The 27,232-nt window shown below is 27.9% G+C and overlaps 2 protein-coding genes across 2 annotated transcripts; one reads left to right on the top strand and one right to left on the bottom strand.

The window, feature by feature from the left end:
- The first annotated feature begins 145 nt into the window (after window positions 1-145).
- On the top strand, window positions 146-24,114 carry LOC111618640 (casein kinase II subunit beta). Its single transcript, XM_023360202.1, has 7 exons — window positions 146-217; window positions 13,034-13,130; window positions 18,018-18,120; window positions 20,194-20,309; window positions 22,517-22,592; window positions 22,689-22,878; window positions 23,036-24,114. The coding sequence occupies exons 2-7, from the start codon at window positions 13,059-13,061 to the stop codon at window positions 23,142-23,144; spliced, it is 666 nt and encodes a 221-aa protein (XP_023215970.1). The 5' UTR covers window positions 146-217; window positions 13,034-13,058; the 3' UTR covers window positions 23,145-24,114.
- Window positions 24,115-24,142: 28 nt separating this feature from the next.
- LOC111618642 (zinc metalloproteinase nas-15-like) lies at window positions 24,143-24,609 on the bottom strand. Its single transcript, XM_023360203.1, has 2 exons — window positions 24,512-24,609; window positions 24,143-24,436 (listed from the first exon to the last, which is right to left on the bottom strand). Exons 1-2 carry the CDS (start codon window positions 24,595-24,597, stop codon window positions 24,157-24,159), a joined length of 366 nt encoding a protein of 121 aa, XP_023215971.1. The 5' UTR covers window positions 24,598-24,609; the 3' UTR covers window positions 24,143-24,156.
- Between the last annotated feature and the right edge of the window lie 2,623 nt (window positions 24,610-27,232).

Here is a 27,232-nt window from a genome sequence, read left to right as displayed (position 1 = left end):
AATATAACAAAACGGAACAAAATACATATATACATATAAATTTATAATAAGTATTAAGATTTGCTTTTAAAATAAAATTTTAATGTATTATTTATTCTATTTATAAATTAATTTATATATATTATTTTAAGTATATATTTAATTTAATTTATATGTTTCATTTCGCCATTTATTTCGATCCAGTCGTGTTGATCTTCAGGATCGCAGAAGGAAAAAGGTTTCTTACTGTTTTGTATTTTTAATATAAGGCATTTAAATTTTTTAATATTTATATATTTAAGATTAAATTCGATTTAAAATAATTAATATATATCAAAATATGGATGAAACTATCTTTAAAATTTTATATTTTTCAAAAATTTAAATTAATGGTGGATCATGGTCTTTTCACTTGTGTTAATCTACAATTGAAAAATAAAAGAATTATTTTAATTTTAAAATTAATTTGTTAATTAAATCCATTTCAATCAAGTTATATGGATTTTTATTTCTTCATTTAAAATATTTTTAATTAAAATTTTTTACTATTTTAAAGTTATAAATATTTAAATATGTATTTTCAAATTTTTTTATAATTACAATTAATTTTATAAACAAAACATTTCACATTTTGACTGTTTATTGAATGCTGGACTTTATCTACAATGCTTTTAATGTAGGAAAAAAAATTAAGTAAAACTTAATTCCTGGAATTGCATTAATTCACCAAAAGGTCCTTGACTCTCTGATTCAAAACTATGCTTTTTGAGTTAAACAAATTACATTTGGATGAAGCATTTTAGTCAAAATTGGGTTTATGGAAAACATCTATTTTAAAAGAAAGATGGACGAGATGTACACGGGATTGCCAGATTTCTATAACTGAATTAAAGAAAGCTTTAAAAATGATTAATGCTACCACTCTCCAACTTTAACTCTGTTACATCCTAACACAAAGAGATAAAACACCATTTATTGGACTGGAATGATATAATAAATACTATACTCTAAAGCCTTAAATTATTTTCTGGTAACAGTTAATTCGAAACAGTTTTTTCGAAAAATTTTAAATAATTTTTAAATGCAAGAAAGCTTCTACATTTAAAAATTATTTAAAATTTTTCAAAAAAATCACTGTTTGATTTAAGCATTCTGTCAACGAATATAGAATCAAGATCTGATGAAGATGATCTTTAATTGAAGACTGAAAATGTTAGTTAAAAAACTGTTTTGAATTAACTGTTACTGGAAAATAATTTAAGGCTTTAGAGCAGTGGTTTTCAACTTTTCTGAGGCTGCAGAACACTATATACTTATTACATGGAGCATTAGCATCAATATATTAAAATATTGATAAACAATTCCATGTTTACTATTCTCAGGAAACAATGAAGCAATAAAGTAATAAACTTTAATATATTAGCGAGGTTGAAACCGAAGTTTTAAACTTGAAAATGTGTACGTCAGATGTTCAGTGCCGCTTTCTTGTAAGCCTAGACATTTGACAATGATATTTGGAATGTCGAGCACGATTCCACTGACTATCTAAACACCATTGTCAAACTTCTAGGCTTACAGAAAAGCGGCGCTGAACGTCCGATGTACACATTTTCGCGTTTAAAACTTCAGCCTCAACCTCGCTATTGAATAAAATAAAAACATGGAATTGTGTACGAATATAGCAATGGGAATAAATTTGAATAAAAACTTTAAAATCTCTTCTTTCGTGGAACACTCAAGGTAGGTTTGTGGAATGCCTGTGTTTCGCAGAACACAGGCGTTCCACAAACCTAAGAACCACTGCTTTAGAGTAAAGTATTTACCACAAAAAAGTAAAATTGAATGATTTTTTTAGTTAATACTAAATGCTATGTTTATATTTTTTAGATTTTGATTAAAAAAATCTGTTTTCACATTGAATATAAATATTTGCCAATTTTAGTTTAATTTCGAATTTAAAATATTTAATGGTAAATTGTAGCTTCCCGTGGGAAAGGATAAGGATTGATATACAAGTATTATAGGGATAGGCATACACTTGTATGGAAATCTGCCACTGCCATTACGAAACACAGGTACTAAGAAATAAATATAAAGGACAAATTGTGTCCATTCTGGTTTCGATGAAGGACAAGGACAGTTTAGCTAAAATAAGAATTTTCCTTCGAGATAAAGGACATCTGGTAACTTTAGGTTTATACCACATATATTAAATATAAATAGTAGAGAGTTTGGTTTTCTGGTGTCATTGTAATGAAAATAAATAAAAAAAAAACTTTGGACAAGAAAAAAATTATTTAAGTGTTTTGATATTTACAATATTTACAAAGTAATCTTCAGAAAATAATGCTGATTGATGTAAAATATACTTAGGCCTACGTGAATATTTTAAATTTGAAATAAAAGTATTAAAATGCATAAAATTATAGACATAGCATTACTAAGTGCCAATGTTATGGAGTGTCAGCACTTAATAATGTTTAAAAACTGGAAACAAACATCATCGCTAAAACTTGATACATTATAAAACTACCAGCCAACCAATACCGTATGTCTTCGGGCTATATAATGGCTATAATACTAATTAAGCCATTATATAGCCTAATAACTAAATTTATTAAGAGATGGTGCCTAATGCCTCCCTCTAGTACCAAATTGTTTCATAATTTATTAGTATTACAACCATTATCTATCCTGATGACATATGGCATTGGTTGACTTCTAGTTTAAAAACTGTTTGTGTTTGTTTAAAATTAACAGAGTTTTTCAAATAAATAAAGCTTTATTTATTTGGAAAACTTTATAAATGTAATTATACATTCTAAAGAAGTCAAAAAGCTCGTAACCGAGAAAGATCAGTAAAATCTGATAGAAAACATTTTTATTTCAATAAATTTGTAACTGGATTTATCAATGTTTAGTTTATTTGTTTATTTTGAACAATCCAGTTTTTCCACCTGCTTAAATAAATAAAGCTTTGGATTTGACACTGTTTTTAATAGTCTTACTTTAAAAATAACACACTACACAATTTGTATACTGTGTTATTTTTGAAGAATTGGCTTGAGATGTAGTAAAAGTTCTATTAACAGTCTTACTTTGTTCCACAATGGGAGATATTTATTGTTTAAAGCTATTTTAATAAGTTCAGTAATTTTTATCTTCTGAGGTAAAGCTCTTTAATGTTCTCAAATAGAGATTACCAATTTAACTAGATATGACTGAAATATATGTAATGTTCAGTGTATTTTAAATTACAAAAACCTTATAATCCAGGAAGAAGTTTTGGAAAAAAGAATGCTCGAACAGTCTTAAATGGTCATGAAGTTAGACTGCATATGTGGGGAATACAGTGATGGGATGCAAATGTTAGAGTGAAAATAAAGTGCACTCCATACTTGAACTTAATTATGACTGTTTAAGACAGTAAAAAATGTTTATTCTCAAAAACTTCCCGCTGAATCATAAGATTTTTGTGATATAAGTTAGTAATCACTTTAATTGGAAAAAAATATGTTAAGTGTATTTAAAAGATGATAAAAAAAAAAAGGAATTGCATATATTTTGTTTTAGATGTATTGGAATTTAGACCTTAAGAATTCTATCTTCAGAAGCTTTGTAGATTGATTATATAAAGCATTTTCAGTCAATACCAAGTCAGCAATATTTCCTTGATACTTTGTAAAATTATTCACTATAAAACCTCTACCATAATTTAATTCATATAAAAATTTTATCAGATACCTTATTAGCGAACATTTTTGTCCAAGATGTATTTTTTGAATATTTTTATAACTTTGTTAAGTGTCCAAAACAAATTTTCTTCTGGTTTTTATCTTCCAGTATATTTATAGAAACTTGCCAGATTTTATTATTGGATTTTTTTTATTTAAATTATTAGAAATTAAATAGCCTGAAATAAAATCCACTTATTTCAGTATATAGCTGAACCTGAACTAATGATTGTGTTGTTATTTTTAAGACATTATAGATTACCGGTCTCAGTTAATGTTTAGTCCAAATTTTTTCTGTTAGATTAACTTACTGGAGTAAATTACAGTAGGCTTGAATAATAGAGATTCTATAGATATTAGTTCTCAATTTTAGTGGCAAGATTTAAATTACAATATCTATCCATCATGTAATATTTGAGTAAAAGGTAATGATTATTTTGTCACTCCTGCAAAAATACATCATTGTCAAATTTATTTTGAATTCTCATAAAAATATTTAAATATTTCATTATATAAACATATTATTTGGAAAATAAGTTGTTCTCTATTGAGCTGCAATTTGAAAAAAAAAAATTGTACACTTATAAATTTCCACTGTCGTTTGTCTACTGTCTGTTCTTCCTTAATTTTGAGAACAGAGTTAGATAGATAAAGTCAAGACTAGATATGGAAAGCTTAGGGGCAGGAGGCCCCAATTAACTATATATGAACTTCTGGTTTGGACTGAAAGTCACATTATTTCAATTCAAAAGTTTTCCCCTGAAATGAGTTAGATGACTGGTGTGACTCTATTGCTAGTAGGAAAGTATGATGTACAGGGGCAAAAACACTATTAATTTGAGGTGGAGAGTGTATATTTTAAATTAAATTAAACAAAAATATGATTAAAAATTGCAGCCTGGCATTGTGACAATATCATAATAAATAATTGCTTGTATTTTATATTATATTTGTAATTTTAAATAAAAATTAAAAGAAAAGATTACAGAATTTTATGAAAGTTTATCACATTTGGGTAAACGATGAAAATTATGTTAATTATATCATAATATTTATATATTATACTAGCAGACCCCGCCACGCCTTATTGTGGCTCAAAATGTATCTATTATAAATGTATAACATTTCCTCCGTGGGGGAAAATTTTTTCTTAGTGTACATTCTCCTGACGTACCCTATTAAAACACAATCAAAAACACAAAAACCCGCATCTAAAATAGTATAATAGAAGCCAAGTTTTTCACAGTAAGCCTTAATCCTGTCCCTCTCCCCCGCGGGGNCAAGCGTTTTCGCTTATGAATTTAAACAAGTGCAAAACACGGAACAGGTTAACCAACGAGAATTTGGAAAATCTGCTGGTTGTTTCAACATCTGCCATTACGCTAGACATCAAGAAGATTGCCGCCAGCATCCAATCTCAGCCATCGCATTAATCACTTGGAGGTCCGGCCCCCAGTCAGTAAACTTAATCCTAATTTGGCCCTTCTTCAGAAAAGGTTGTGCATCCCTGCTAACATACATACAAACATTACCTCTTTATAATAATAGTATAGATTAAGAAAATGTCAAAATTGTCTTTAAGTTCATTTTATTTCTGATGAAAACTAGTCATTATCGTAGGAGTAGAATGTTATGTTTAATTAATTACTCTCATCTTGTTTTCAGAAGTTATCTGATTTAAGGCATAGTTTTTGAATAGTTTTGAATTGTTTTTTTTTTTTTAATTCTATTTTTAGAAGCAATAAATTAAAGAAAGATTCAACTCAAATTACCAATTTATTTAAAAAAATCAGCAAATAACAAATTATCTGAAGAACTAGAAGTCAAAAATCTGGTTTACAATTTTCTTCCTTGGCTCTTTACCTATATTAAAATGCATAAAAGTAGTTGGGCAGTTAGACTTGTTTGGAAAATTGACACATCTACCAGATATTTGAAAGATGTATTATTAAGGTACTTTAAGAAAATCTTCAGGAAATCACAGTCACAGTATGTCTTGTCCTGTCCAGTATGAATTAACCAAAGATTGATCTATAAGCTAAGAAAGATATTAACTACAGTCGACCCCCCTATAACACTGGTTTCTATAGTTCGGATTCCTATCTCACGGCGAAAAAATTGCGACAGTATTCGTACAGACATGCTAAAAAAACTCCTATAATTCTGTAAAACATCGTTGCTGACTCGTGTCGTGACAGGATTGGTCGAATCTAGACCAATAGCGAATATTGTACAAACTGTTGAGTTTAAACGAGCAGTGGACCTACTAAAAACCATTTGTTATTTAACGTCCATAAAAATTATATTTATATTAATGATGTCTCTAAAGTTCAGCGAATTTTTCGCAAAAATAATAATTTATCAGGAAGCACACGAGCACCATTTGATGACAATCTCCACGACGAAAACAAGCTTAAGCAACAGTGTAGTTGAACGGTGCACACTCAGTAAGTAATCCTACAATTTTTTGTTTATAGCATAGTTTATATGGACTATTACCAAAAAATTATACGTATTTTGGAAATGTTAAGTCGAATTAGTCTAGAATCGATTAATTTTATGGAAGAAACCTTTCAAACAGCCATAGTCCGTAAACTGCATACTTGCCAAGCTGTGATTGGCTGGACTCGTAGAAAATGGATTCATAAGAACTGGAATGTATCTACTGTGTTATAAGGGGGTCGACTGTACTGGTTTATTGCATTGTATACATTTTTAAAACAACAGGATTATCCGTGTTAACTGTATAATACATAGGATAGAATTTAGATTTGTCAAAGATTGGACTAATATCAGGAGACAGTGCCCATACATATTCATATGAATATGTTGTATTCAGAAGAAAAATAAAAGAAATCAACAAGTATGCATAAAAAAAATAAACTACATAGTTATGGTAACATTATTTCTCTAAACAAGACATTCTCCATAACGAAATAAATATATTTTTAATGCAGTGAGCTACTTTTGATATTCCAGAAGATTGTCAAAATACAATGCGGTTTTGAAAAGTAATACCTTTTTAATTTTCAAATTTTTCAGATAATGCATGTTATTTAAAATGAATATATAAAATAAAATATAAGTATAGATTTTGTTTTTTATGTAAGAACTGTAAAGATTTATGCACTTATCCCAGTGTTTCATGAGGTGACAATACTGGTTTTTCAAAAGTCTGTTTTTTGAGAGTTAAACTCCAGATTTTTGTTTCTCTGTTTCAAACTTCTTCCTGCCGAGAAACTGTTTTTTTGGGGGAGGATTAAATGGGTGGTAGTCACTAGACACTAGGTCAGAGCTGTAAGTTAGATCTGGCAAAAGTTTCCAACCAAAGGCTGAAATGTTTTCTACAATCATCTGTGCATGCATCTGATAGCTGCTCATCATGTAGCCTTGTTCACCCTTGTTTGAATATTTTGCACCATTGTCAAATGTTTGAATAATTCATACAATCTTTGTGATACACTTCAAACATTTTAGTATGGATTATGATAGTTTTTATCATTTAATTCAAAACAGTTATACCCCAGCTCTCTATTACTCTGTAGTTGATGATGCCTTTTTAAACTAACTACATTGCTTGCCTGCAAGATGACAGTTACTGTCTGAACAATGCTGTGGGAGAGAAAAAGGGTGTACTTTATAATTCTGCTATTTTTTATTTTTATTGTCTTCAAATTTGAATTAAAATGAATGCAGTAGAAAAGAAAAGGCATTATTTTTTTGAAATATCCTCATGTTTTAAAAAAATTTTTGAACTAAGCAGAAAGAATGATGCAATGAGCTTCTTGAAAGATGATAAATGACATTGATAATAGGGTAATGAACCTGTTAAGAAATTAAAGAGAAGACTAAATGAGTTTAATATTGTTCAAACCAAGGTAATGAATGAATTTATTAAATTCAAAATAAAAAGATAAATTTGTTAATGGTGAAAAATCAGATATTTATAAAATATAAGCAGTAATAAGAGTAAAAAAGAAAAAATGAAATATAAAATAAATATAAGGAAGTCTTCAAAAGAAAATTAGAACATCAGCAATACTTTCTAATAGGAAATAACACAATTACTTTAGCTAATACAGCATAAAAAATACATCAAAGTTGAATGATCTGAAGCTAGAATAATACAATGTATAACAGATAAGTTTCTAGTTCACCTAGCAGAAGAATTAAGGAAAGAAAACATTTTTAAAAGAGAAAATAATGTAAAAATCTGAAAAGAAGTGAATAGGGATTGAAATTTTGAATATGGGTTATTAACCAAATAATCTAAATGATGCATTTATTTGGTTTTATAAAATATTTTTTAATTGAGTTTATGGAAAAGTTTATAGCATTAAACAAAAGCAAAAAAATATATTGTGAACTAATAAGTTTAATCAGTTTTTAGACAATGGTTTTAAGACTGTTAGAATCATCATTGAACTGTATTTGAAGCATGAAATTTAAACTAATTTAAAAAAAAAAATAAAAAAATAGAATTCAAAAATTGAAACCCATTTATTATAAATCAGATAATTCTAAAGATGAAGTATTTTTTGAAAGTTGTTAGTTAATAAAGGTTATTATTTGACTCCCTATATTTCATTGATAATTTAAAGGTTAACAGTACGTTTTTTCGCATTTTATTTTCAATATATTTAACAACAAGATTATATGGTTTTGTTTTTTAATCAAAGTAAACTTTCTGAAAATTTGTACAAAATAAAATAAGAGAGAAATGAATTTCATTTAATTATTTTATTATTTATTAGTTAATCAGAATATTCAGTAGATAGATTACCTTGTTTTATATTTCTAGAAGTGCATTTTTCATGAGACATTTATTTGATTTTTCCTTCATTTTATATTTTTTTCCTCCTGTTTATCAATGCTCAAAGATGACAACAATGCTTGAATGGAGTAAAATTAGAATAAAAATGAAAATTCTTGCAAATGCTTTTAAGCAGTTAATCCAACTTCAGGTAAGAAATGCTATAAATCAGTCATAAGCAACATATTATCTGTGAGCAGTGCCGTAACTAGGCAGGTGCAACAGGTGCACCCGCACAGGGCCCAGTTGAAACGAAGGCTTGAAATGCATGTATTTGGTTTATTTTCCCAAACCTAATTAATTAAGGGGCCTAAATGCGAATTCTTGCACAGGGCACAGGAACGGCTAGATACGGTACTGTCTGTGAGGTCCTGATATGCAGCTCCCTAAGCTTCATTAATGTATGAGGGCATTTTTTTTGGTCCATAAAACAAAAAGAAGTGTAAATAACAAAATGAATTTTTACCGAAAGTTAGGTACAAACATGGTTACTTTTTGACATAATCACTGTAAACATTGAGGTGTTTGTCATATCTGTGGATGAGCTTTTCTATCCCGTCTTCATAGAATGTTGCCACCAGTGAATTGAAATGGCCTTAACGGCATTGTTTTGAAAATCATCATTAGTCTCAAACCTTTGCCCTCCTAGCCACGTTTTCAATTCAGGAAAGAGGTGGAAGTCTTCACACATTAAAAAAAGTTCCAAGCTGGGTGGTAGTCTTTACCACCTTTAAACACCCAACATATAGCCCTGATTTAACACTGAGTGATTTCCACCTCTTTCCTGAACTTTGCTGTTTTGACATTGACCACTACAGTGGAGAATTTTCATTCTTATTCTTATTAAAGCATTGGTATGAGTTGTTTTTAGTTTGTATTAATATCAGTAGAATAAATTTAAGATACTCAAAGAATTTAAGGAGTAATTCAAAAATTTAATTTATTTCATACAAATGAGCTAACAAATACTCTGTACTACAAATATGCTGCTCTAAACTAATGATGTTAATCCAAACACAAGTAATTTAAACTTACTTGAAAAAAATTGGATTGTATACATTTATAATAATTTTCATGGAGAATACTTTAACATCTGTTTATCTAGCTTATAGAGTTACATATAATTTTTATCATTTGTCATATTTTATATATAATTTAATTTTCTAATATATGACTCTAATTTTGTAACCTATTCAAATGTTTTTAAACTTTTATTTCATGATAGTTACTTTGTTTGAAAATCTAAATATAGCTATTAAATGGCTGAAATTTTTAACTTGAACTGGGTAAAATAGACTGGAATACTAAATGTTACTTCTGGTAAATATTAGACAGGTTTGGCATTTGTACGTGCTTTGGATGAAGTGAAATTACTTTATATTTCTCATTTTCAAATATAAACTTTGGAACAAATCATTGGTTCGTTTTATTTCAGAATTATGTAAATACTAATACAACAGTATTAGTGGTACCCATGTGCAGATGCTATAGACTTGACGCGTTTCAGTTTGTTGTATGTATCGGAAGTATCCGAGCAATGAGAGAAAAAGTCCTTGCGACTAGGGCCCGGTTCCTAGTCGCAAGGGCTTTCTCTCATTGCTCGGATACTTCCAATACATACAACCAACAATATTAGTATTGATATGTTGTTATATCCAAGATAGATTAGCAAACATTTAAATTTTTTTATTGCATTAAATTTTTTTTTTGTTTTGCATTGATTGTCTCTATAAATACTTGTGTTGATGTATTGATAAATATGTAGTTATTGTTTAATTTAAGGTTTTTATCACTTTTTGTATTTATAGTTTTACTTATTTTTCATTACTCATATGTTTTTTAAAAATTATTTCTCAAAAAAGATTGTTGACAATAAATTTAGAAATTTTTCTGGTTATATATTGGTGAATTGGTATTAGGTAAGAATCATTAAAATTCAATTTTTTAATAAAATATAATATTTCTCAGTACAACAGTGGAATATTTAGGATTTTCAGAATATAGGTGCTGCTCAAGGCAGATTCAGGGGACTAATATGCCCTCCTATTGTTTTTGGAAAATGTTACTTACTTTCCATAGAATTACTTTAATAACCTAATTAAAGTCACAATATGCATTATTATATTTATTTTCAAGTAACAAAACTGATTGCTTTAGTATCAAAAGAGTACTGCAGCACCATAAGCACGCCTGGTATGTTGTAGTGTAGGGTGTGGTTTCACCTGCACTACAACATACTATTGTTTATCTGGACAATTTTTTTCACGGAGATGTCTGGGATTAGCAAGAATATACATATATGTCCATAAAGTATTACAGTATGTTATATACTAAGTTGAATACTAAACTTTTATTTTATATTATAGTAAATACTTAATAAAATATAAAAATATTGCAAGAAGTACATATTGATTTCTAATACTAAACAGATATAGGCAACCTGAGTGTAAGATTGTAAAAAATACTCTGTTTACTAACATGAAAAACTGCCTGAAACATTGCCCAATTTGTGATAAATTGTTCAATCTAGTAATCCTGGATGGGATGCATTGAATTGTGCAGTGTCAAGAAATATCCATATTAGTGAGAGTATACTGTATTTTAACAGTTTACCGAGTTTTGATATGGTCTTGCAGATATTTTATAATAAAAAAGCAAAATTGATAATTTCTTGAATACTATATTATTTTATAATGTAAATTTGACATTCATGATAGTGTGACTGCAGAGTCAGTACCTCCTTCACACCTTGTCAGGACTGACACCACTGTGTCTACAAGACACAGAAATCTTGATGGCCATTACATTATTTCTCACATGAGCGGTCACATTTGTGGGCTTCCGGACTCAGAATGGAGGCGGATGGAAACAACCGGAAGAAGTACACTCCACACCTTAACATTTAACAAAAATATCCATATATTGATAGATATTATTTAAAAGTTCTACGGTATATCATTTACAAGGTTTTGATCATTTCAGAAGCTAGCACAATTGCTAAAATGTATCGTAGACGCTTAGCACAATTGCTAAAAGAAGAGGGACAGAGAGAGGTAAACCTAATGCAACCCTGACCGAGAGAGAGAGCTTACAATAAGTTTGCGAGATGATAAATACCTTAAAATACTCGTGAGTCCTAGTCATATCGATGCACAAATCGAGAAAAGATCAGCAACTCAGTTTGAAGGGTAATCCTTTTTTTCCCTCCCTTTCTTTTTTTCGACTTCTTGGGTGGCGGTGAGTGGCAACAGCTAAAATGACGGTTCAGTACACACATTTAAGAAAAAATGGGCTGATGACGACTGCTCCAGCTTGTTGTCACCCCCTCCCTTTTATTAGGGGGCTCCTCCTGGGTTTTTCCCATGACTTCGTTAGGAGGTTTAGTACATCAGGGCCAATAGTCACATTTTCACTCGTTGATTCCAGGTGACATATTTGATGTATCATCTTCAACAAGGAAATAATTCTGTGGGAAACAGTTTAATTATCTTTGAGTTTAGCAAAACAACTTTAACAAAAAACTAAATCGAACAAAAAATTCTTCACCAAATTTGCTCTCACAATAGAATGGAACTATGAATGTCTTAATAGAATAGAATAGAAATAGAAATTAAACAGTTTTATTTTCAGGAATGTTTCTGAAATAATTAAATAAAATGCTTAAATTTAATTTGCTTTTATTCTTATTTCTATATTAAACTTCTGCATAGTAATCCAGTATTAATAGATAATAAATGGCCTTATTTTTTGTTTAAAATTCATATCTTAAATGATTTATCAATTTGATGATTTTGTTAATCACTATCAATTTTAAGATAGAAAATTATTTATAGTAACCAAAATTAAATTACACATTGTGTGTTTTGATTAAAATGATTAGAAAGTTAAGAATTAGCATCATATTCACTGCACTTAATATATTATATATTACTGTGTATCCTACTGTACAAAACAGATTTTTTTTCCAAAATATTCATTTTAAAAAATCATCTTATATCTAATAAAGTAATGAACAAAAAGTGGATGTACAGTAATAGGTTACAGATAATAACACTAGTATTGTAATTTTGACATAGTGGTTCTAGACGAATTGGAATAAAATAATTTGATTATAGGTTATTACTTTAATTCAATGCAGACAAATGTTTTTGACCTAGTGATAGGTCTGCATCAGTTCCATATCATTTTACATTCTATATTGGAATGTAAAGTGATACGGCATTTAATTATGCTGCATTGAAGTAAAATGTTTGCTAGTGTTTTATTATGTTTATTTTTATATATAAATCTTAACCTTAAGTAAAATGCTTCTTTGAAGGAAAAATAGTATATATACTGAATTCTAAATTAGAATTTTATGTTTTAATTAAAAAATATTTTTACTTTAAATAATCTTTGATAAAATAGGGTTATGTCTTAAATGATAAGAAATAAAGTGTATATTATTTAACCAAAAAGCTTGAATAGGGAAAAAATTTGATTAATGATAATTTTCTATTACTGTTAGGAACTGTGAAAATTAAATAATTGAGATGAGTTCATCAGAGGAAGTCTCATGGATTTCTTGGTTTTGTGGTCTTCGGGGTAATGAATTCTTTTGTGAAGTAAGTATATATGATTTAAAATTTGCTTGATTTTATTATGAATTTCAGTACTACTAAGGTTTTATTTTGGAATAGATATTTTTAAATATTAAACAATTTCTAAATATATAACACAATCACAGTACAGGTATACCTCAACTTACATCGTTTGTCAAAAAAGTATATGGAAAAAATGGCCCACCAGTGGCCGAGTGGTCTCCGTTGCCGCTCATAGCGGGGGTGACTGGACCCTAAACACTGGGAAGTTCGGTCGTGGGTTCGTGCCGCGATCGGACAGGCTGGCTGCTTGGAGTTTTCCGGGTTTTCTCCTTGCCAATAACGACTAAATAGGAGGCCAGTTCCCCATAAAAGTCCTCCCGGAAGGCATTCTTTCCCCACGCGCGCGTGACACATCATTCAAGGAAGAAGGCAATGGCAAACCACTTCCTCAACTCTTGCCAAGAAAACTACATGGACAAGAAAAGACTTGTCCATGCAGTCACCAGGAGTCGACAACGACTTGATGGAACTTAACAACAAAATATGGAAAAATAAAAATCAAGTTTAAGTGATTTTATTTGACTTTACGTCTGTCCGCTACAAATATTGAAGTCGTAATATCACTAGAAAAGCATTTAAAGCACATAAAATCATATTAAAATATATACATTTATAAGTATGTACTATATTTACAGTACATGCATTCGTAAATTTAGATTACTTTTTTCTGTACTATATTAAAAACTAAAATTTATTTGTTTGTAAGCTTAAAATAGATCCTTATTAACCATATATTATTAAAAATGCATTAATAAATAAAACACAGAACCGGGAATGGTAATTTATGGTTTAGCCTAGTGACAAGTAGATTCGGAGACAAGTAAATTCGACTTACGTCACCTCTCCTGGAACCAATTACCGACATAAGGCGAGGTATACCTGTAATTATAAACTGTTAGTATAGAACTTTACTTAATAACTTGACAGTAGAGGTGCAAAGTATGTCTGATCACATAAGTGGCTCAGTTTCAGAGAAATTTGTGGAAGAAAAAGTAATATGACAAAAGCTGCAAAAAGTGAAGTAGCATGTTTTAAAAGTGAAATTTAAACATTATTTACTTTTTTCTGATCAGTTCAGTTATTTGTTACATTGTTGCCTACTTATATACAGTAATACCCTGAACTTAATCAATAGGTGAGACCGAGCGATAACCGCGTAAGTTGGGGTATAATTTCGCAATTTGTGTAAAATCCAAGTCGGATGTATGTAAGCTAATAAATGTTCTCATTAATCTTATCTCGTCTTTTGATTCATTCACAGTTACAAGAAATCATCACATAGAGTCTCTCGAGTCTCCGTAGATATAACAAACACAGAAATAAATAACACAAAATAAATTGTAGCTATGCGTCGATTCCGCTCGACACGCCCGAACATGTAAGCTGAACAATAGTGTGGGGGGGTGAGTAATCAAGAGTTGTGTAACACTCAAACAAAAGATGAATCGACGAGATTAAGTCGAGTTATTACTGTAGTTGTGCACTTGCAGTAAGGACAACTCGGGCTTGCTTAGTGAACCACAATTTCAATTTCTATAAAACACAAACTGAAAAATAAAATCCATTTTTACTTTAAGTTTTTTCAACACTATTTCATGAGTGAAATTTTGTCAGCTCAAATTAAAACAAAATAGTCACTTGTTCCTTGCGCAGAAAATTTATAAATGAATAATCTTCATTTAAAAACTTTTTTTGAATTGTCACAATTAAATAGCAAAATATATGTCTTATCATCATTTTATAAGCATTATTTTCTTTTATTTTTTATAGTTTTTTGTAGATTTATTATAAGATAAAAAAATATTAATATCAAAATATAGTTACATTTTTAAAAACATAAGTAAAAAATAATGATAGTCAGTCAAAAATTCTAAAAAAGTTTATCTTTTTGCAAAAAATTGGTTTATTTCTTAAATATTTTAAAAAAAGAATTGTATGACTCATCGTCCTAAATAAGTTTTGCATTTTTGGACATCAAAAATACCATTAATTAGTGCCCCATATAGAAAATAGATTGTTTATGGTGACAAATTCAATTTTATTTCTATTAATCAACATAATATATTGAGTTTATAATCTTGTATGTTATCCTATGATGGTGACACATGCTTGGATTAAATCATTCTTTTAATTTTAAAACCTTTTGCATTAATTTATTAGCTTAGTGTTGCAGCAAATTATATGATAGGCTTATTTGACTATTTGTATGATTTAATTTGAATTTTTCAAACTACGTAATAATAATTATTGTTTTTATTTTGTGATCTAATATGAAATAATTTTCAGCGAAATTTTGGGTCCTGAAAATATTCTGAATCTTTGCTTGACAGTTATTTTATAGTATTGTAATTATTTTTAATACAGTCGACCCCCCTATAATTACGGTCCCTATAGTTACGATTCCTATAAAACTACGAAAAAATTGCTACCAGTATCCGTAAAAAATAGTAAAAGTTCCCTATAAACACCTCAAACGTCATCGGGAAGCCGAACTACTTTCCCGCCGTCCGTAGCGCCACGCTACGGAGAGATTTCTATCGTCTGGACAGTATTATATAAATTATATATAAATTAGGTACTGTACATATAATTATATATTAATTATATATAAATTAGGTACTGTATATATAATTATATATTAACTTATTGTAACTTTGTTATAATTAAATATATAATTTCCGCCGTCTAGCGTGGCGCCACGCTACGGAGATTTTTACGCTAACTATCGTCTGTCAGTATGTAAATTAGGTACCGTAAGTCTAATACAGTACTGTAATTTTATACATTTCTTGTGAAAGAAACATTTCTTATTCAACGGCGATTAAAATTATTTATATTAATGATGTCTCCGAAGTTCTACGAAGTTTTCACAGAAAAATAAGTTGTTAGAAATCGGCCGCTCTTTGCTGAGCTGTTCCGCGACGAAAACAATGTTGAGCAATGGCAATGTCGAATGGTGACACTCGGTAAGTAATCCTACAATTTTTTGTTTATAGCGTAGTTTATACGGATTATTCCCAAAAAATATATACGTATTTTGGAAATGTTGAGTCGGATTAGTCTAGAATCGATTAATTTTATGGAAGAAAATCTTTCAAACAGCCGTAGTCCGTAAACTTGACACGTGTCGGGTTGTGATTGGAAGGATTCGTAAGAAAGCGGATTCCTAGAGAATGGAACGTATCTCTATCTTATAGGGGGGTCGACTGTAATTTAATTAGAAATCATTAAAATAAGTCAATCTACTTATATAAGCCATTGATCCCACTGTTTGTATAGCTGTCATGTCACGGAATGCCTAGAATGTGTACTAGGAGATGTCCCTAGCGATGATTTTCAGCTATTATTTAAATTAATAGTACAGTCGACTCCCTATAACACGGTTGATTATTCCATTTTATATGAATTTCATGTTGTAGGAGTCGGTTAGATTTTACAAATATGTGAGCTGTTCACATCCCAGTTCACATATTTGTGAAATCTAAGTGACTCGTACAACATGAAATTCATATAAAATGGAATAATCAACAGCGTTATAGGGGGGTCGACTGTATAATTTATTTATTAACAGTATATATTATTATTTTTATTTGTAATAGGAATTTATTATTTATATGAATTTTATTATTTATACCACTGCTGCTAGAATGCCCACTAGCAAGTGTCCAGGGCTACTAGTTATATATAATTTATCATTATTTAAGATTACTGTACAAATAATAAATGATGCCATTAATAAATTTGATTTCTATAATAATGTGGCATTTGATTTTTTTTCTAATGCTTAAAGCTATTTACTGTAGAACTATTTTGTCAGACTATTAATAGTACTTTCACATTAATATTTATAAACTTTAAACAAAGAACAGTTATTGTTGTTTTGTCTAATTTTTTAAATTTATTTTGAAGAATGTCAATTATATTTCTTCTTTCATTGTGCATAGTTATATTCCTGAATATATTTTATTGAGAGAGATAAATATCAACTTTAACATTCCAATAAATATATTCTTTTCTGGAAAATTTAACTTATAAAAAAATGCAATAAATGAACTGGCAAAATTCCATAATTCATTTAAAATAAAAATAGATATTGTAGAAGTATAATTAATTCATTATTTAAATTATATGAAGAGAATAAGTCATAAAAAATCAAAGTGATATATTTACCAGAAAACATTCTTCAGACTATCATTCAGTTTCTTCTCAAGTAAAAGCTGCGAATTATCTGAAGAGGATGAGTAAAAAATTTTTATAAGAAAATGTCTCTGTAAAATCTGCATTTTTAGCTAAATAATAATAAAGATATGTATATATACTTTTAACTTTGATCTGTGCACACTGAGAAAGTGTTTTTACTGTAGCCATTATAGATTCAGACAGGCTCACAATGGGGGTGACCAAACGGAAAGAGATTGGGCTTGACATATCTAAAACCAGACTGCCGTGAAAAATTCCTGGACTTGCACACCCAGATTTGATCTTGTGCTCCCGAGTGGTAGGCTGATGCTTCACTACTGTAGCCATTCAGCCATCAAATATTAAAGATATTTAAAAAACAAAATATTAAAATTATTTAATATTTTAATATAACATCATAGAATTAAATACGTATTTTTTTTAATCAACTATTTTTCGTTTTTGCATTAATTAGCATTTATTATATGTTTCAGTTAGTACAACATTTATCAATACTATTCCAGTTAGTCACGATAAATTACATATTATTCTTTTATTATATATTTTCGTCATAAAATTTTATTTTATATATATAATATAATTTTTATAACAAACAAACATTCTATTAATTATTATTTGATCTTAAAAGAGAACATTTTTTTTTCGTAGGTTGATGAAGATTACATTCAAGATAAATTTAATTTGACAGGACTTAGCGAGCAAGTTCCGCATTACAGACAAGCTCTAGATATGATTTTAGATTTAGAACCAGGTGTGTAAAATTTTATAAAAATATATTTAAAGAAAGTTGATTAGATTTTTTAACTATTAGAAATGTATTTTTTGAACAAAAAAATTTTTTTCTTTTCTATATCTGTAATTATTAAGTCTTCTGTGGAATAGTAATAAGTTGTGTGAAAAATTATTGTGTAATTTTATACATTTATTTTATAACAACAATATTATAGTAAACCCCTGCCAACTTAGACTAATAGGAGGTGAAGGTTGTTTGAGTTTATGAAATTCCAAGTTAGTGGGAACCCCAATAATGTGGAAAATAACAAAGTGGATATACAGGACAGTTATTTATTACAATCAGCTCTATACAGAAGTTTCACTGAGCTGAGATTACACTGCTGAATTTATTATTATAAGAAATGAGCTCAAAATATTTCATGACAGTACAATGTAAGCAATGTACAGTCTTTTGTAACTTATTAACTATAATAATTTACACAGTATTACAAGGATTTCCAGATACCAAAAACACTCATTAATTATAATTTTTCTAATTTTGTCAAGAAATTTTAAATTACTGTTTTGAAAAAATTTGTCAGTTATGCAAAGTCCAAAATTAGCAGAGGTTTACTATATTTTAAGTAAATTGTTTGACCTTGTATGTATTTTTTTTAACATATATAATAATCGTTTTTATTTGTTTATAGAATAAAAACTAAAACTTGTTTGTGAACTAACTGAATTTTTGATTAGTTACCTAATTCTCTATCAGATTTTTATCATTAATGCTCTAATGTATCATGTTTTCCCGATAAAGGTAAAAGTATGTATCTAGTTATTATTAACTAAAAATTATAAATCATACTTATATTTGTGGTTTAAATGATGCTTTTCTTTATTATTGATTTCAATTCAAAATAACAGATAAAAAATTAATAAGCTGTTTAAAGAATATTTTATATGTTTTGATAATGCAGTTTATAACTACGTAAGACAGAAATAATCACTGGATTAACTAATTGCTTTAATCAAATAAAGAAGCCAAACAAGATCATTGCAGTAATGAGCAGGAATTGATTGACTGTAGATAAATAAAATGCATTAAGAAAGAATCTTTACTTGAATTATTATATTTCATTGATGTTTTTAAACATTTTTTTTTTTTTTCCATTATTAGTGTGGGGATGGAAACTATCAAACATACATTAACAAACACAATTGAAAAAGTGTGAAAAAAATGATATTCTCAACATTGAATTGATATTATAAGAAACATTTAATAAATTTAAAGATATTTTCAAAAAAATTTTTTAATTTTCTGCACATCTTTTCAATTCAATAGTTTAGTTTACATTAATCTATATGAGTTAACTGATTGGAAGATCTTATTGACAAAACAATGTAAACAATGAATGACACTGTCAAAAGTATAGATATATTGATCCTGTAAATGATTGACTGTAATTTTGTTAGCATTATAAATAAAATTAAACTTCTTATTCCTGTGTTGATCATATTTCTTTTTTAAGTATACTCTTGCTAATTCAACCTCTGTTTTAATCTGATCACTTTTATTCTATCTTCTGCTAAATGCTCAAGCTGAAAACAGGAATCATAGATCATTTTTAAAAACATATCAGATTTGTAAGATAAAGATTGAAAATCCTTAACAAAATATATGGATTTTTAGTCTCTGTATTAAAAAGAAATTTTTATAAATATCCAACTTCACAAGAACTTTGTTGCTCACAATATTTTGAGAATTTTATAATTTATGTAGAATTAAAATATTTGTTTCAGCTAGCCCATTTAAATATAAGTTTTGTCAGTTGGATTTTTTGATATTTATATTAACTGGTATTGCAATAACATTAATTATTACTCAACACGTCAACAAATAAAATCAGAGGATTGTTTTTATTCATCTTATGTTTGAAAATCTAATTTTTTAAATGGTTAATTACAATAGAAACATGTTGAAACATTAGAGGTTGAGAATATTGCCTATTACAGAAAAGTTTAATGTCATCTTCTGTTTGTCACTTTGACCTTCCTCCTGTATTTTTGCCTGAATGATTGATTAAAACATTTTGATTTTCATTTTTAGATGATGAACTTGAAGACAATCCAAATCAAAGTGATCTTATAGAACAGGCAGCTGAAATGTTATATGGTCTCATTCATGCTCGATACATTCTTACAAATCGTGGAATTGCCCAAATGGTATGATTCTAAATTTGTCTACATTTTTAATTTATAAATAACAATAAGCATTAAAATTTTAAGTGTTTTAGATTTATTTATGCATTCATTTATAATAATAAATTAATACAGATATATTCATATTAATAAGTTGAGGATATAAACTTATCAAATTCTTAATAAGACTGCATCAAAAACTTTCAGATTTGTTATATTTTATTATATTTATATTACCAGATTTTATGGTTATATATATTGATACAGACCATTCCAGAAAAATTTTTATATCTGTTGAAAAAATGCAAGTCAATAATTATAGATTGTATACAATGTATAGAAATAACAGTATATTCAGTGATTATGTCCAATTAATATAAGTATTTTTAAAGAGATAATATTTGACTATGTGATAATGACAAATTAAAGACTAATCTTTGTTATTATGGATGATCATAACATATTTTTCCTATTAATACAGGACTAATGATAGCTTATAATGATATGGTCATACAGATGTGCAGTTAAAAGAGGACTGCAGAAGTTACAAAAAGTAATAGTTTTATTTGTGAATTTTAATTTAAAATTACAATATATAATAATACTTGGAGATGTTTTGCCAATCAATATAACTACAGTTGAAGGAAGATTGATGGAAAAACAGTATATCTCCATTAGGAAGTTCTTGAGAAAAAGAAGGATTTGTGTTTCAATTCATCAGCACTTTAAAATGTAACATTTTAATAATGTGGGTGTAAAACCTGTGGGGCATGCAACTGAACAGTGAAAGTATTTTAGAAGACAATTTGATGATGCACAAATTCCAATTTGTTAATAGCTTATTTTTTACAGTTTAGAGGGACACACTGTTTTTCTACTAACATGTAAGTCTTTCAATTATTAACAAGATAAAAATTGTTTATGCCAGATGAGTGCTATTACAAAACATATTCATATTTATTATGAGCTTGTGAGTTTTTTAGGATATGAAATTCTTTTTACATTATTCAATAATAAAATCGATATGTGTGCTAGTTCTTACCTTTGAGTATGCTAACCTTACAAATTATTTCATTTTTAATGATGAAATGTGCAACCAAAATTAGACATATCTGTCCTTTCACTGTCTCAAATCCCAATTGACGTCAACAAAGAAAGTACTTTTCATCCAGAATTTTTGTTTAAATACAATCCAGTGGAGTCACAGGTAATTCCTGTCACTTCCACACTAATTATTACCATTTCTTTGTCCCCAGATTTTCAAATTTTCAAAGGTAGAGCTCTTCAAAAGTATCAGTAATACAAATTAACATGAAGAATAAAGTGCCATTTGGTTGAGTGTAAATACAGAGGCATGCAGGCAGACTAAGAGTCAGATACGACTTGATAAAATAATCACTAAAACACAATATATATATTTAATATTATCTGCAGTAAAGAATCAAATGAATCCTTAACTAATAAATGTATCTATTTCTGTATTTTATAAAAAGCAAAAACTTTTTAAAATGGATTATGCATTTGATATTAAATATAATTCAATAAGTTTCATGCATTTTTACATCTCATAAGCTGCTTTAAATATAATGGTTCATTTGATATTGATTTTATAATTTGATTTTATCTGATAAATTAGCCAAACTACAGATCTACAGATTAGCCAAAAAGTCTGGAAATAAGTGAATACACATAATAAATGGTTTATTGATTATATTATATTACAATAAATAATATCAGTGTTATTCCATGTCAGCAATGCATGATATACTTAATGCACTATGCAAATTTGCAATGAATGCAGTGCATTAATACACACTTATTAATACAGACATTTTCCAGCCTTTATGGTCACTCTGTAGCAAAACTAATAGATTATATATTAAAAACTAAAATAATAAATTATTCTAATATTAGTGTTGTTTGTTTGAGTGTGAAAGTTTTTATTTTTCTTTACAATTTCCATTATTCATATTCATTTTTTGTGAGTTATATAAGAGTAGTTATAATAATATAAAGTTAAGAATTTGTTTTGTAACAAACAATAAATTAATTTGCTAACTGCTTCAACAATTTTTATTCCATAACATTTTTTTCTTGTCCAGGATACAAATTTTGTTAAATATTTTATTCAGATAATTGTTGTTTTTGCTAATTTACAACTTTGTCATTGATAACTTGAAGATATTGATTAATAATTAATATTTTACTATATAAATTGTATATTACACCAGCTTGAAAAATATCAAAACGGTGATTTTGGATATTGTCCTAGAGTCTATTGCGAAAATCAGCCAATGTTACCTATTGGTGAGTGAATATTTTAATTACCTATTAGTGAGTGAGAAAATTGTTGCATTGCTAGCGTTATTTAATTTTTATTGATATACTTAACAATAAATTTAGGATTATCGGATGTACCTGGTGAAGCTATGGTTAAATTATATTGTCCTAAATGTTTGGATGTTTATAATCCCAAATCTTCTCGTCACCATCATACGGACGGTGCTTACTTTGGTACAGGTTTTCCTCACATGCTTTTCATGGTTCATCCAGATTACAGACCAAAACGACCATCAAATCAATTTGTTCCGAGGTAAGGTTTTACCTAATGGTGTTAAATAATAATTACTACAAATTTTCTTAATTAGCCAACAGCAAATGATGATAGATAGTTTTTTTTTATGATTATGAATTTACAAACTGAGTAAAAATATAATTTCAAAACATTTATTAAATCTATATATTTTTAGATTATATGGCTTCAAGATACATCCTTTGGCTTATCAACTTCAACAACAAGCTGGTGTAAATTTTAAAACACCAGTGAGGACAATGACCTTTAATAACGGGAAACGTTGACAGTCTGTTCTGGAATGATAAAGATTACACATTTAAGTTTCATGTGCAACCCATGGGTTACAGTCATCATTTTAATTCCCAGGCTTTATTGTTGATTTTTCTCATTTACATAAATTCCAAGATATAAAATGTAAATAGTAAAATGTCAGATGCTTAAACGAAAAAGTTAGAAATATTTCAGTTTTCATTAATGTAACTTTATTTTATTTTATTATTTTTTTTTTAGCATTTATTAATATGAAACTTAACAAACTAATATAATTTTAATTTATCATCAGTATTTAAGCTTGCAATTCAGGTAAAATGAGCATTATGCACCAATAGAAAAATGTACTAAATGTTACCAAAAGATAAAATTATATTTGAAAATTTCTTTTAAAATGTTAAATCATTATTATTACTATTAATTAATGTAACTTCAGTAAATTAATTTAACAAAATTACATTTGATTTTTGTTTCAAAAGAGTAAATATTTATCAGAATTTTAACAAATTTTTGTTTTATAATAGGATTAATATTTTAGATTTTTATGCAACCAGTAATTAAATAATAGTAAGTATTCTGTGCATTTAATCTAATATATGGTAAAAAAATGATTTAGAAAAAATATCTTGGATTTGTATTTTTCGAAAAAGAAATTGAAGACATTACAGCCTTTGTAATTAAAAGAAAATTTGATGACAAATAGTAATTAGTTTCTTTCTGATTTCTAATTTAAAAAGGAAAAAGTATTTGTTTAAAAATCTAAAGAAATAATAAGACTGTACTTTGGAAAGGATTATTTTATCTAATTTATTTTTGAAAAAATATTTTTTCTAAATTATTGCCTTTTTACAAAAAACCAGTTGAAATACAGAATATGCATCAGATCTAGAAAATGTAATCATGATATACATCATTTTGTTTATTGGCATTATACAGAATTTTTAAAAGCAGTTCTAAATATAACTGTGTAAATTGGAAGGTAAATAAAAATCATCTTGTGTAATTTCCATAGTTTAATGATTTCACCTAAAATGTTACATATAACTTATGTTTAATATATGGAAGTGGTGGAAAGTTTGTAACTTTACCCGACGTGACAGCAAAAGCCACACTACAAGAATAATAGAAAGAATTTGTCATTGCTTTCGCCATACCATAAGAGTCCATTACAACCAATAATTTGCTTAGTTTGANATAAAATCCGAGAGCGTGACATAGCTCGTGAAAGAGTATACCTTTATTTAAGCAACCAGTACCCAGACTGAGTTGTTGTCGTCCTCCCATCATCCCAACTTTAGAATGACACCTGAAAAATAAAATTCTAAGCTATAATTTTGCTAAGTAAACTTATAAGAAGCATAATATAAAAAAAATAACCTACCCTCGTCCTTTGTATATAAATATATAATTTTTTTCTTTTTTCCTTGGAACAAATTTTATACAGGTTTTCTCTTCAAATTCCTTCATTACTGCATTCACCAATTATGCACCAATAGAAAAATGTACTAAATGTTACCAAAAGATAAAATTATATTTGAAAATTTCTTTTAAAATGTTAAATCATTATTATTACTATTAATTAATGTAACTTCAGTAAATTAATTTAACAAAATTACATTTGATTTTTGTTTCAAAAGAGTAAATATTTATCAGAATTTTAACAAATTTTTGTTTTATAATAGGATTAATATTTTAGATTTTTATGCAACCAGTAATTAAATAATAGTAAGTATTCTGTGCATTTAATCTAATATATGGTAAAAAAATGATTTAGAAAAAATATCTTGGATTTGTATTTTTCGAAAAAGAAATTGAAGACATTACAGCCTTTGTAATTAAAAGAAAATTTGATGACAAATAGTAATTAGTTTCTTTCTGATTTCTAATTTAAAAAGGAAAAAGTATTTGTTTAAAAATCTAAAGAAATAATAAGACTGTACTTTGGAAAGGATTATTTTATCTAATTTATTTTTGAAAAAATATTTTTTCTAAATTATTGCCTTTTTACAAAAAACCAGTTGAAATACAGAATATGCATCAGATCTAGAAAATGTAATCATGATATACATCATTTTGTTTATTGGCATTATACAGAATTTTTAAAAGCAGTTCTAAATATAACTGTGTAAATTGGAAGGTAAATAAAAATCATCTTGTGTAATTTCCATAGTTTAATGATTTCACCTAAAATGTTACATATAACTTATGTTTAATATATGGAAGTGGTGGAAAGTTTGTAACTTTACCCGACGTGACAGCAAAAGCCACACTACAAGAATAATAGAAAGAATTTGTCATTGCTTTCGCCATACCATAAGAGTCCATTACAACCAATAATTTGCTTAGTTTGACAATTTGAATTCATGATGGCTGCACCAAGACTATAATTAAGCAACATTGATAAGTCTGTGGTCATGTTGTTCCTGAAAAAGAAAGGAGCTTACATGATTCACTCTAAGATGCTAGCAACTCTAGGATAAGACTGCTTTTCCCTTAGTGGTGAAGAAATGTGTGGTACATTTCAAAATAACAAATGAGCTGTGCACTAAACATCAGGGGAGACTGAGTCAAGGCAAGCTTTTTCTGCAAGACAATGTCCTTGCCCACACAGTCCTCCAACTATGCAAAAAAGCAAGTATTTTGGGTTCATATTGTTGGATCATCTAGCCTATTTACTGGATTTTACCACCTCAGATTATCTCTTCCCAGCTTTAACGAAACACCTTAAGGGACGATTTGCTTCTGATCAGGTGGTCATTAAGGCTGCAGAGGGTTTGTCCTTTTTGAAGGAACATTGTAATAAGTATGTAGAATTGAGGAGTGATTATGTTGAATAAAATATATTTGGCTTATCAAATTTCTCTCTTCTTCTAGGAAGAATCGCAAACTTTTCAGCACTCCATCATATATTTATATTCAAGTCAGTGTTTTCCAATATGTCAATTTGCAGACCAATNGATTGACTGTAGATAAATAAAATGCATTAAGAAAGAATCTTTACGCTACTAGTTATATATAATTTATCATTATTTAAGATTACTGTACAAATAATAAATGATGCCATTAATAAATTTGATTTCTATAATAATGTGGCATTTGATTTTTTTTCTAATGCTTAAAGCTATTTACTGTAGAACTATTTTGTCAGACTATTAATAGTACTTTCACATTAATATTTATAAACTTTAAACAAAGAACAGTTATTGTTGTTTTGTCTAATTTTTTAAATTTATTTTGAAGAATGTCAATTATATTTCTTCTTTCATTGTGCATAGTTATATTCCTGAATATATTTTATTGAGAGAGATAAATATCAACTTTAACATTTCAATAAATATATTCTTTTCTGGAAAATTTAACTTATAAAAAAATGCAATAAATGAACTGGCAAAATTCCATAATTCATTTAAAATAAAAATAGATATTGTAGAAGTATAATTAATTCATTATTTAAATTATATGAAGAGAATAAGTCATAAAAAATCAAAGTGATATATTTACCAGAAAACATTCTTCAGACTATCATTCAGTTTCTTCTCAAGTAAAAGCTGCGAATTATCTGAAGAGGATGAGTAAAAAATTTTTATAAGAAAATGTCTCTGTAAAATCTGCATTTTTAGCTAAATAATAATAAAGATATGTATATATACTTTTAACTTTGATCTGTGCACACTGAGAAAGTGTTTTTACTGTAGCCATTATAGATTCAGACAGGCTCACAATGGGGGTGACCAAACGGAAAGAGATTGGGCTTGACATATCTAAAACCAGACTGCCGTGAAAAATTCCTGGACTTGCACACCCAGATTTGATCTTGTGCTCCCGAGTGGTAGGCTGATGCTTCACTACTGTAGCCATTCAGCCATCAAATATTAAAGATATTTAAAAAACAAAATATTAAAATTATTTAATATTTTAATATAACATCATAGAATTAAATACGTATTTTTTTTAATCAACTATTTTTCGTTTTTGCATTAATTAGCATTTATTATATGTTTCAGTTAGTACAACATTTATCAATACTATTCCAGTTAGTCACGATAAATTACATATTATTCTTTTATTATATATTTTCGTCATAAAATTTTATTTTATATAT

This window comes from Centruroides sculpturatus, unplaced genomic scaffold (assembly GCF_000671375.1).
Source record: "Centruroides sculpturatus isolate CEXI.00-Female unplaced genomic scaffold, Cexi_2.0 scaffold94, whole genome shotgun sequence".
NCBI classification, from domain to species: domain Eukaryota; kingdom Metazoa; phylum Arthropoda; class Arachnida; order Scorpiones; family Buthidae; genus Centruroides; species Centruroides sculpturatus.
The sequence above is the reverse complement of the archived record's forward strand: the minus strand, read 5'-3'. Positions and strand labels throughout refer to the sequence as shown.